At 37.3% G+C, this 12,866-nt stretch overlaps 2 protein-coding genes across 2 annotated transcripts; both read left to right on the top strand.

The window, feature by feature from the left end:
• The first annotated feature begins 5,049 nt into the window (after positions 1-5,049).
• Positions 5,050-7,745, top strand: LOC146617506 (uncharacterized). Its single transcript, XM_085373470.1, has 7 exons — positions 5,050-5,065; positions 5,304-5,639; positions 6,275-6,421; positions 6,816-6,902; positions 7,015-7,043; positions 7,450-7,518; positions 7,626-7,745. Exons 1-7 carry the CDS (start codon positions 5,050-5,052, stop codon positions 7,743-7,745), a joined length of 804 nt encoding a protein of 267 aa, XP_085229596.1.
• A 3,149-nt stretch (positions 7,746-10,894) lies between these two features.
• Positions 10,895-12,556, top strand: LOC146617507 (uncharacterized). Its single transcript, XM_085373471.1, has 6 exons — positions 10,895-10,955; positions 11,194-11,529; positions 11,917-12,033; positions 12,072-12,081; positions 12,278-12,354; positions 12,441-12,556. Exons 1-6 carry the CDS (start codon positions 10,895-10,897, stop codon positions 12,554-12,556), a joined length of 717 nt encoding a protein of 238 aa, XP_085229597.1.
• Positions 12,557-12,866: the final 310 nt, after the last annotated feature.

Here is a 12,866-nt window from a genome sequence, read left to right on the forward strand (position 1 = left end):
ATAAGTCTTTATAAGTCTTTCCTTCAGTCTTTGTCTCAGTGTCTCTTATCCTGCCTGGGATTACTCAGTTGGTTTTGAACTCTGTTTATTCGTTTCGTGAACTTTGTATTTTGGACATTTTATCAGTGGAAATAAAGGCTTTTTAATGAGTCAGTCAGTCTTTTGTGTTCATTTTAGTCTGGAAACATGAACATAATTACTTTCTCTTCAGGTAAATGCAAATTCAGTGACTGCTAAAAGTACTAAAGGGTGTGTGTGTGTGTGTGTGTGGGGGGGGGGGGGGGGGGGGGGGGATATTTTGAGTACACCTGAAACAGCCACAGTTGGACTGAAACTTATTGGAGAGAAGCTGCTTCTAGTTTAGTTCAGTAAGTGTCATCTACAGATTTCTGTCCACTGATATGAGGTTTAGTAGATGTGTACTCATTTAATCTATTTAAAAGGTTTTTAAATCATTAATTTAAAAGAAACAGGAAATGACAGCATTGTTGTCAGGTGACATATTAAATGCACAAACCAACACATGACACTCCAATAAAATAGCACTTCACTACCTTAGGATTAATAGAAACTCATTCAAAACCATGACAGTAGTGATCTCCCCACAATGATGGTTTAATTGTGGAGATATTACTACTAAATATCAGAAACATGTATTTTGTTAGATCTTCGACTAGGCTGACCCCAGTACTGAACACCTTGTGTAGTAAAGTGTAGTATAACTAAACTGTTTTCTTTTCCGGGCGCATTAGGAGACTGAGCTATAACAAACTGTTATTGTTCTTTTTTCCTAGTTTTTGCTGGGATGGACAACAAGGGCAAATAAACATTTGTTACCATCTGCCTTCATGAGAATTACACACAAGGGTTCATTACTCAAAGCTTTTCAACACAGTGCTCTTTGGCGCCATGTTGTGGACAAAAGCATGAAAAGCAGCTTGAATCTACAACTTGATATGAACTGCTTGATAGTGACTGCCCACTCTACAGAGCTGAGTTTACAGCTTCTGTTTAATATCATGTGACAGTTCTGTGTGATATTGGGCTACCACTGTGGTGCTTTGAACGTGTATTTTTTGTGGGGGGAGGAGGGGATAACAATGTTATGTCTGTTTGATTAATAAATTTTTGATGAACAAACTTTCTTTGTTTGAACATGAGCCATCGTGTGTTCTCCCTTTGTTTGACATCTTGACATTTGAAAACATAACTGACAAAACAATCTTTATAATAATAAAAAAACACTCTTATAGTAGTTTGGGAGTATGCTTGTGCTGTGAGGTCCATGTGACTGCGTGGGTATGTAGCCTCTCCTTAGCTCTGGATTTAACCACCTTCTCTCTGTTTCAGTTGACTCTTGCTAAGTTCTCCATGTCACCTGTCTCATTTCACTGTGTTCAATAAAGTTTTGTTAAAGTCATCATCTTTCTGTCCATTTAGTCTGCTTTTGGGTCTACTACTGAATGAAAAATGACATCATAGTGCCGTATCACCCCATTAGATCTCTTTGCTGTCAGACTGCGGGCTGATGTGGTTCCAAGAGTATCTAGAATGGGAGGTCAGAATGGGAGAATGGGAGTGGTCATTGCTGCAATATTATCTTGTTTCCTTGCGAACATTAAGACTGAAATTCTGGTGTGTGAAGAATTTGTATCTTGACCTCTTTTCATGTGTCCTGAAAAAACCCAGCATGAACACTGTTTTCTAATAATAAGTCAACATGTAAACAATAGCTTCATTAATGCCACACTTACCTCATCTAACAGTCTTCACACATTTAACTTCCCCGTTTCGAGTGTTCATCACAATTTTTTCCATTGTTGTACAGTCCGTTTAAAGGGACGACAGGGGAGTCTGCAAAAAAGATTAAATATAAACGATAAAATTTAAAGATAATATTCATTTTGTATGTACACTGGGAGAGAGATGGAGCTAAGGATGGTTAAAAGCTATGAAGTGAAATAATTCATTCAGCAACACGAGACAAAAGGAGTGATGTCACTATGAGGAAGTGGGAAGGAAGTTGATGCTGTGTTCATCTCTGAGAGCAAGAAAAAGAGACTGGGAGAGACAGAGAAGCACGATGGCTGCATTCACATGGATTCAGATGTCTTCATTACTGATACTGATGCTTCAGTTTAAACGTCACACATTCAGTTGATAAAGTTCATTATTATCACAAGTGTTGCTTCCTTATTCTTCCTTTAACTCAAACAGTCTTGATGTACCTCCTGACTTTAGCTGACTCTTGGAAACTCAAGTTAAGCCTAAATAAGTTTTGTATTTAAAGAGCAAAGAGAGTTTTGGGCATTTCAATAAGGAGAGATAACTTGAAATAACTGAACATGATTTATTTAGATAGATAAATTAATGTATTTGGCGATTAGACTCTGATAACCCATGGCAGAAGCTCTACACATGGTTATTTTATCATTTAGCTCTGAGAGTAGAATTCGTAAGATTTTTGGTTTTCTTTTTTTTTTTTGCTTGTCCCGTTTGGCTCTTTTGCCATCAGAATTATTGTCTAAAGGCAAAGAAAGATGCCCAACAGATTTACTTTACTAAATGGACCTACCCAGCCTTGCCGTAATGGTCTATTTGATTTTATTTTCACTTGTTAAATATGGGACAGACTTGACTGGGGAAAAGAAATGGGAGAAAGAAAGGGAAATAAAAACAGTGGAGAGGAGGGACGGGGATAAAGGGCAAAAAACAAAAAACAACAAAATAAGCAGACAAAAAATACATATATTACATTATTGTGCAGCACGTAATATCGACAGCACACAGTGTGCTTTGAGGTAGGAGCCAAAAAGGGTGTAGTTTGTGTGTGTGAGCTCCCGTGTGTACACCTGTGAGCATGGACGCGCTTGTATTTAAAAGGTTCCTTCCTGTAATGATCTGCTAGAGGGTGTGGGGAGCCACAGCCCCGTCCTCCAGGGCATGAAGCAGGTATGGAGGAGATCAAAACTCCAGACATCCAGAGTGCCAGAGTGGGGGAGATAGGCCTCCATACCTTGGAGGGCCTGAGATGTCCCCAGAGAGGTGGCGTCTGATACCCAACCTGACATATAGACACAGACATACAGGCACACACAGATACAAACATCCATTCCCACCCTCATGCTCTCATATGCACTTTACTCAACACTCAACCAACGTGGAGACAAACATAGAGAGACACTGTATTTTTGAGATTTTTGGTTTTCTACTTTCCTTGCTGGTTATTAAGCTAAGGCTGATGATGTTTAGTGTACAACAAAAGGTAGAAGACCAAGATCAGAAAAACATGTTCATCACTGCTCTTTACATTTCTTCTTTTGTAGTTGATTGCTAGTCTTTATTCCTCATTTTTATCTCTGGTCTTTCTTGTTGAGCTGCAGTAACTGATGTTATGGTTGTTAGCACCCCCTCTGCTAGGGGACAGGAGGGGAGTAACATACACGAACCCTCACACGAAAACTGAGTAAAATAAAAGGTTTTATTGCAAACTTCAAACAAAGGACCGACAGAGCTGTTCAAAAGACCACTGGGCAACCAATTAACATGTAAAGCATTAACACAGGAAAAAAAAGTAAAAGTTAAGGGTTAACTAAGGCAAGCTAGCATCACAAAACTCACATCAAACTAAGTTCAACCATATACAGGGTTTAACAAACAAAGTTCAAAAAGAGAGGCGGGTGAGGAGGACACGGCACAGCAGCAGCCCTGTAGCGTGAAGGCTCTTCAGCCTTTTATAACTGCAGATGGACACAATCAGCCACTTATTGGCTCTTGGAGTATCATGGCATCCCCAGGTAGCCAATCACCTGCATGGACTGTCACACTTCAGTCTGCATAGAAGAGGGCCGGCACAGGTCTCCAAGTAACCAATCATCCACGAGTCCTGGCATGTTTGGATTTGCTTGAATAAAAAAAGGCAGTCTCGCTCCCTTCGAGGCTCAGGGCCGTAACATGCCCTATATTATAACTTTAATGTTATCTGTAACTATTTTTCTTTGATTTGGGGGTATGAAAATAAATCAAAAAAGTCAAAAGTATTTGAGATTTTATTGTATCTTTTGCGGCGCTTTCTCTCTTTGGCATCTCACACACATCTGATCCATGAACCTCAGACCACAGTACAAAAAACTATTATTGTCTCCAGTCTGACTTCCTGTTCATCTTCAGTATTAAATCTTTACCCTGCTAGTTTAAACAGCTCTGTTTGAACTGAACTCTAAACAGTCTTTTCTAAATAACATATAAATATATCTCCTGTGATATATTTATATATAATTGCAAATTATACCCATATTGCATTAAAAAATTGGATTAAAGGATGAGCGATGTGGGGAAAAAAGTGTGAAACTTAAAGACAGTTCAGTCACACACTTGTAGATGTGTCAGAAGTTCATCCGGTCATCATGAAACTTTTCGAGCACTGTTGCTGTTGAACCCACATTCTCACTGAAACACTTCCTCTTAACTACTGAGAAAAATTAGAAATAACAGGTATCTGACCACTAACACCTCTCATCTGTGTCCTTGTGACTGGTGCAGTCACCACTGTTAGAGCTGCTAACAGTGGTGACTGCACCAGTATCAGAACCTTCACATGATTCATGTATGCAGACAGACATCACCATGGAAACTGTTTTCTAATAATAAACCAAATGTACAGAAGAGCTGCATTAATGTCAACACTTACCTCATCTAACGGTCTTCACACCTTAAGTTCCTCTATTCTGTTATTGATTATTTTCTACTGATGTAGAGTCCTTGGTGATACGAGAGTCTGCAAATTACATTGAATATAAAAGTTAAAATAAAGTTCTTCACTTATTTAATATTTACATTTGGAGAGAGGGGGTAGGTAAGGAAACACCAAAGCTAAAAACTGAAATAATTCAGACACAGAGGAAAAGAAAAGGAGTGATGCCACTGTGAGGAAGTGAGCAGGAAGTTGATGCTGTGTTCGTCTCTGAGAGCAAGAACAGAGACTGAGAGAGACAGAGAAGCACGATGGCTGCATTCACATGGATTCAAATGTCTTCATTACTGATACTGATGCTTCAGTTTAAAGGTAAGTGTACATAGAAACACATTCAATTAATAAACTGCATTATTATCACAGGTGTTGCTTCTTTTTCTTCCTTTAACTGAAACAGTCATGATTAACTTTTTAACTTTAGCTGACTCTTTAATACAAAAGTTAAATCTTAAACTTGTGTTGTATTTAAAATAAACTTCACGTTATAAACATAACACTCATATTCATAACATATTTGATGTTTCACATTTCTCTCTCTTTTTCTCAACAGGAACAACTGAGCAACATCAAACTGTTCAAACTGTCACGGTTGAACGTGGACATGATGTTACTCTGCCTTGTAACACCTCGTTACAAGGTCAGCATAACTGTAACAGTACTACCTGGATCTTCAGTGATTCAAGCACCACAGTATCACTCTTTGAGTTTGGGCAGATTAAAGAAGCCAAACCTGAATCAGACAGACTGAGTCTTTCTGCAGACTGTTCTCTGGTTATAAAGAAGGTCACAGATCAGGATGTTGGTCGTTACACCTGCAGACAGTTCAAAACAGCAACAGGATCACAAGAAGGTCCAGACTTTGAGATTGATCTGTCTGTTATTAACAGTGAGTATTTACATCTTAATGTTTTCAGCTCAAACTGTCCTGTTAGAACAACAAACTGAAACACCACAATAATTATGATCACAGTGATGAAGTTCATTTTTCTATTGTTGCTTTTCTCTTACAATATCTCCATCTTCACCAGTGTGTGTACATGAGAACAATGATAAAGCATCTTGAACAGCTCTGTGTTGACATATGAACACTGTAGACTCACAGTTGAGTGTCTGTATGAAGATAAAGAGAACATATCCTCAGACATGAGACAGCATCAAAAATGAGACTTTTAAAACTGTTAAACATCTCACCACTGTTTCCTCTCTGTTGTTGTTCACTTACTTTCAAGTTTTTTTTTCTCACTGTCGGTGTCTTTAATGATGTTATTGTATTTCTTTAGATGAAGATGTAACAACAACCAAATCAATAACAGTAAAGTCCAGCACAAAAAAAACCATCAACAAAAAAATCCACAAATCTCTCTTATTTTAAAGTTTAATGTTTATATATCAAACTGGCTCTTAACTGTGTGTGGAGAGATTCAGTGTTTTGTTTTACATGTTTTAAATCTTTCCAGTTCAGTTGTGGTTTACTGACATCTAAAGTCAAATCATTAACCGTACGCTCTGTGTTTCTTTTAGATTCAGGTAAAGACTTGGAAATAGCAACATCAACAACAGTGAAGTTCACCACAAGAAAATCAGCAACAGAACCAACAAACATATGGACAACAAAAGAAGAAGTAAAGACATCAGAGGGGACACTGACACCAAATAATCAACCACATGGTAGAGACTGAATCTGTCTTCTTTGGAAATTTTAATGTCAGACTGAGTCTTGTCTGTGTGTGGACAGACCATTCTCACTCCCCAGGCATATACTTACGATTTGTCATGTCTCAACCCTAACCATAACCTTATCCCTAACCTTAACCACTTTAATGACGTTAGATAGTGTTTTCCAAAGTGATTTAAGTAAAATGAACGTACATGTGTAGATTCATTTCAAACGGTTCTCAAGTTTCCTCATTTTTCCGATCTCGTAATATAGGGACATGTTGGGTGCCCGGAAGTGTGATATACTGACGATTTGTCACCTAGCGTAAAATGTTAGGCTTTGGGAGTGAGAACATGTTGGTGTGCAAGAAATTCATTGTTTAACACATTTTAATAATCTCTCCAGTTCAGTCAAGGTTTATCGTCATTCCTGTGGGTTTAGCAGCACTCTTAATAATTGTTGTTGTGATCATCAGATGGAAGAAAACTAAAGGTGAAAACACTGACAGATGAACATTTAACATCATAAGCAGAATGAAGGAAATAAAATGTTGAATTCTTTGATTTCTAATGTGGAAGTTCAACTATTTTTTTTCTCTTGTCAGTAAACAAAGCACAACAGAGCGACAACATGGTGAGTTTAAATCTCCAGATAACAAGTTCTCTTTCACCAATGTTCTTTTCATCATCGTCTTTAGACTCTATAGTTCCACACCAGACAGAGACTCTAAATAACTTAAAGTCAGCTGGAAAATACTTTGAATCAGTTCCTCCTTGAAACAGTTTTGTTAATTCAGTATTATTTTGGTCACAAACTGTATTTTTGCAGCGACTGAGCTTAAACCCTGCAGACACTGAGTCTGGTCCAGGAACCAATCAGGAGACCAGTGAGATCTCTCAGTACTCCCAGTACAAAGTTACACTCAGTGTTATGTTTAGTTCAACAGAGAAGCTGAAAATGAATTTACTTCAATAGATGTGAAACAGTCCCATCATGAATTCACATACTGAGCAGTTTTTATATTGTGTTCACTGTGCAGGCTGATGCTGATGATGGTGTTTCCTATGCTTCCATCAGCTTCACCAAGAAGACCAAGAATAAAGCCCAGGTAAGATTTTGGTATTTACATTGATGATGTTAGCAGTAAGTTTGTGATTTTTAAAGCTCCTGTCAGTTTATTTATTAAATAACATCTTATAATATTTTTTCATATAGGCTTGTGGGGATGATGATGACACTGTGACTTACAGCACTATGAAAGTTCCCTCCTCACCTGCTGGACTTTCCACTGATCCCAGCGATCTCTATTCCACCATCAACAAACCAAAGAAATAGGGTGTTACTCATGAAATGTTTCTAGTTGTTTTTTCTGGATGCTGCATGAATGCTTGGATCATAGAGTAACTTCCTGTTTGTTATTTTTATAGTAACATATATGGTATAATACTGGGTGTATTTGTGCTGGGGTAACAATGGTTATGCTACAGAATTGCTCATTTTAAGATCTCCATTGTTAATGTAGTCTAGTGATAGTTACCTTTATATCAAATTAGATAACCACACAGAATATTGTTATTAAACTTTTATTCATTTGCTGTGTGCCATTTTTAACAATACAAAAAGGGCCATAAAACTAGGCTTGAGAGGTGTATCTCACTGTATCCATGACGATATTAAACTTCCTGTTTGTGACATCCAAAAACATGACAGCAAAAACGCTTAATATTCAACTTAATTTCACTTTTCAGACCCTTTCAAAACAAAAGAAAAAAGAATAGTGTTGATAACATGTCTGATTGTGCACACCTAGTTTTAAAGATAAGTGTGAACCAAAATCCTAAAGTCGTGCATACTGCTTGTCGGCTTTGATGCCAACAGGCTAACTTTCTTACTGCGCTGTGCAGACTTGCTTTCCAGTTTCTTGGTAAGTAGAGTTTGAACTTTTCTAATTTGTGCTAAACTTTCTGTTATGAATATAATTCCATGTCCATTGCAAATATGATCTGTGTTGTTGGATGATATAGGTTAAAGTAGCTTAAAATCCATCTTTTAAGCTGCTTTCAGTGATTATTCTAAAAATAAATAATGAGTATTTTGGAGTCATTGTTATAATTTAGTCTTAGTTTTAGAGTTTCATTTGCTCCATCAGTGTTTCCTGTATTTTCCTCTTGTATCAACTCCCCATGTTAAGTTCATTCATGTGTTTACATTTCCCCATTTAGTTTTGATTGTCTCCTGTTTTTTTTTTTAGATACATATTTTCTTGTCTGGTTATCCAGCTGTATCAATGTCCAATAATTACCCTCGTCTACATTTAGCATTGTCTTTCCTTCAGACTTTGTCTTAGTGCTTGTTATTCTCCCTGTCAGTTCCCAGTTGATTTTAGACATCACTTTTTTCATTTTCTCATGGGACTTTTCATCAGTTGAAGTAAAGGATTGCTTTTCATTAAATCAACCTTTGTTTGTTTTCCTTAGAAGTATGCAGAAAGATGAAGCAGTGCATTATATGTGTGTGGTCAACATTAGAGGGTTAAACCTCAAGAGCTGCTGTATTTTTACCGAAACACTTCCTCTTAACTTCTCAGAAAGAATGACTTCAGAGGTGGAATTGGAAACCAAAAGGTCTCAGACCACTAACACATTTCATCTGTGTTCTCACCTCACAGCTAACAGTGGTCACTGCTGCAGTGTCATCATGTTTCATTGCAAACTTCAAGACTCAAATTCCGACGTGTAATAAGTTTAAATCTTGACCTCTTTTCATGTGTGCAGACAAACATCACCATGAACACTGTTAATCCAAACACTTAACTCATCTAACAGTCTTCACACACTTAACTTTCTCTAATCTGTTGGTAGTCAAGACAACATCAAGACAATCATGTCAATAGATGACAAAGGGAGCCTGCAAAATGCATTGGATGTAAAAGTTAAAATATTGGAAGTTTTTCACTCAGCTAATATCTACAATAGACAAAAGGAGGCTCAGATGCTTAAAAGCCATGAAATATAAGCTTTGGATATAAAATCAGAAGTAAAGACATCAGAAATGACACTGAAAACAGCAACAAACAATCTACCAGGAAGCAGCGACGCTCACTCTTCTTTTGACGACAAAAAGGTGAATATCACACTGACACTTGATCGTGTTTGTGTGGAGAAATTCAGTATGTTTAAAAAATTCCACTTCAGCTGTGGTTTACTGGAGTCTGAGTCAGAAGAAGGTCAGAAGAGCTCTTAGATTCACATCTAGACACTCACTACAATAAGAACTCCTCTCATGGAAAATATTGTTAATGCATCTGTCCGTCAGTTTCACATGTTTCCATAATCTTTGCAGACCAGTTGTTGTTTGCTAAAATCCCTGAGCTACAGTAACTAAGATGTTTGATGGTTTGAGATGTTCAGGGTTTTTTTCAGTATTATTACCTCCTTTTAAATCCCATTTATCAGTGTTTAATTAGAAAGGTCACTCTGGGGCAAACACGACGTCCAGCTGCTCTGCACTGAGTAAAGAAGGTACACTTCTTTGTTTCATGCAGATTATTGCAATGATGTTATGATATATTGAGCAGACAGCTGCCCAAGTTAACTGTGACTATCACCAGTTAATGTGGGCGTGTTTCCTTAATCAGCGGCAGGGGTTAGTGAACAGGATGTGAACAGGATGTATGCAGGCAAACTCCAGAATCCAGCGAGCTGAATGGTAGTTTGTGAGAAACACAGAGTTACGAACTGAAGTGGAAGACAATTTATTTTTTATATTACAATTATTTTATTATTTATGTTGTGTGAAGATAGTATTGATACATATATGCATTTTTACTAGCTGAGACTTTTGTTTTCTTTTAGCCGAAGTCTTTAATCATGTCAAACTGTATGGCACTAAGGTGACCCTGGAGTAAAAACGTAGTAATTAATTTTAGTTGACACATATCGATTTGTTTCTCCTAAATTGTTAATAAGTATTGATATTGTTACAATATGTTAAATTATATTGTGTACAAAACCGTTTTGATACAGTAGTTAAAACACACAGACTGCCTGCAGCCGTTATGGGCTATAGAGGGATAAATGCATTTCTTTACCCAGTGTGATTCCAAATTATAATCAGACAGCAAGTACCTGCTATGTGGTAACAAATGGTGGGAAACCTAAAGACAGTTCAGTCACACACTCAAGGTAACCATTTATCTGTCAGTGGCTCATCTGGTCATCATGAAACCTCCAGTGCTCTGTAGCTCTTGTACCCACATCACCAAAGCATTTCCCTTTCACTTCTGAGAGAAAAAATGACTTCATAGGTGCAATAAGACACCAACAGGTCTCAGACCACTAACACATTTCATCTGTGTTTTATATAGCTGCTAACAGTGGTCACTATGAGGAAGTGAGCAGGACGTTGATGCTGTGTTCATCTCTGAGACTGTCTCATTTGTGAACGTGAGAGCAAGAACAGAGACTGAGAGAGACAGAAGCACGATGGCTGCATTCACATGGATTCAAATGTCTTCATTACTGATTCTGATGCTTCAGTTTAAAGGTAAGTGTGCATAGAAACACATTCAATTAATAAACTGCATTATTATCACAGGTGTTGCTTCTTTTTCTTCCTTTAACTGAAACAGTCATGATTAACTTTTTGACTTTAGCTGACTCTTTAAAACAAAAGTTAAATCTTAAACTTGTGTTGTATTTAAAATAAACTTCACATTATAAACATAACACTCATATTCATAACATATTTGATGTTTCACATCTCTCTCTCTTTTTCTCAACAGGAACAACTGAGCAACATCAAACTGTTCAAACTGTCACAGCTGGACGTGGACATGATGTTACTCTGCCTTGTAACACCTCGTTACAAGGTCAGCATAACTGTATCAGTACTACCTGGATCTTCAGTGATTCAAGCACCACAGTATCACTCTTTGACTTTGGGCAGAATAAAGAAGCCAAACCTGAATCAGACAGACTGAGTCTTTCTGCAAACTGTTCTCTGGTTATAAAGAAGGTCACAGATCAGGATGTTGGTCGTTACACCTGCAGACAGTACAAAACAGCAACAGGATCACAAGAAGGTTCAGACTTTGTGATTGATCTGTCTGTTATTAACAGTGAGTATTTACATCTTAATGTTTTCAGCTCAAACTGTCCTGTTAGAACAACAAACTGAAACACCACAATAATTATGATCACAGTGATGAAGTTCATTTTTCTATTGTTGCTTTTCTCTTACAATATCTCCATCTTCACCAGTGTGTGTACATGAGAACAATGATAAAGCATCTTGAACAGCTCTGTGTTGACATATGAACACTGTAGACTCACAGTTGAGTGTCTGTATGAAGATAAAGAGAACATATCCTCAGACATGAGACATCATCATGAGACTTGTTAGACTGTTAAACATCTCACCACTGTTTCCTCTCTGTTGGTGTTCACTTACTTTCAAGTCTTTTCTTACTGTCAGTGTCTTTAATGATGTTATTGTTTTTCTTTAGGTGAAGAGTCGGCAACAACAAAATCAACAACAGTGAATTCCACCACAAAAACATCATCGACAAGAAAATCCACAACATCAACACCGTTAGAAGAGACATCAAATGATCCAGCAGCAGGTAGTGACTGAATTTGTCTCTGAATGTCAGACTGACAGTTGAATCTTTGTGGGAAAATTCAGTATCACGTTCAACTTATAAGAATAAATACTTTAGAAACTCCACAGTCTAAAAAAAACACTCAAACATCATCACTACATGTTAGAAAACTGACTGTTTTTATCACATTTGAAATCTTTTGAGTTGAACAAAAATTTGACGCCAACATTTTTGTATTATTTTCAGATTGTCTGTATTTGCTGAGATGCATCATCGTGTCTGTGGGTTTAGCAGCACTCTTAATATCTGCTGTTACAGTCAACATGTGGACAAAAACTAAAGGTGAGAACATTCACAGATGAAACTTTATACATAAAAAGCTTTGAGTTTTACTGTTTGGTGTATGCATTTTTTTTTTGTCATTTCAGGAAACAAAACACAGACTGAAGAAAACTGTGAGTCTGAACACTCAATATACTCTAATTTCTGTACTGTGCCTGACCCAGGGGAAATCTGGACCAACAGGAAGCGATACACAGACTAAGGGGCACTGCAAAGCCATTCATATAGAAACTGTGGGTTAACAGAGAGGACACCGAAGCTAGTGTCTTGCTTGAGCCGGAGCTCTTTTATTTCTGAGCTACAATTCCCTCATTCACTCATGTACACAGTACAAATCAAATTAATCCCAATTACTCTAAAAAAAAAAAAACATTTCGCTAACAACAGTAAATAAAGTTATTTAAAGCATTCTTACCAAACCCCCCCAAATTTAAATGAATTCAGATAATTAAACCTATATTCACATTTATTTCTGAGCTGAAGGGCTTAAACAGCACCATCTACTGACATAA

The sequence above is a fragment of the Diplotaxodon limnothrissa genome, linkage group LG15, assembly GCF_057381915.1.
Source record: "Diplotaxodon limnothrissa isolate DT_005_m linkage group LG15, D_limnothrissa_male_GT1.1, whole genome shotgun sequence".
Taxonomy (NCBI): Eukaryota; Metazoa; Chordata; class Actinopteri; order Cichliformes; family Cichlidae; genus Diplotaxodon; species Diplotaxodon limnothrissa.

Bases quoted from the DNA above. Each gene is read 5' to 3' on its own strand.
- LOC146617506 (XM_085373470.1), top strand. The intron at 5,640-6,274 runs GTGAGTATTTAC...TGTTTCTTTTAG, and splicing joins TGATCTGTCTGTTATTAACA to ATTCAGGTAAAGACTTGGAA. The intron at 7,519-7,625 runs GTAAGATTTTGG...TTTTTCATATAG, and splicing joins AGACCAAGAATAAAGCCCAG to GCTTGTGGGGATGATGATGA.
- LOC146617507 (XM_085373471.1), top strand. From the start codon at position 10,895: ATGGCTGCATTCACATGGATTCAAATGTCTTCATTACTGATTCTGATG. The intron at 10,956-11,193 runs GTAAGTGTGCAT...TTTTCTCAACAG, and splicing joins TCTGATGCTTCAGTTTAAAG to GAACAACTGAGCAACATCAA. The intron at 12,355-12,440 runs GTGAGAACATTC...TTGTCATTTCAG, and splicing joins CATGTGGACAAAAACTAAAG to GAAACAAAACACAGACTGAA.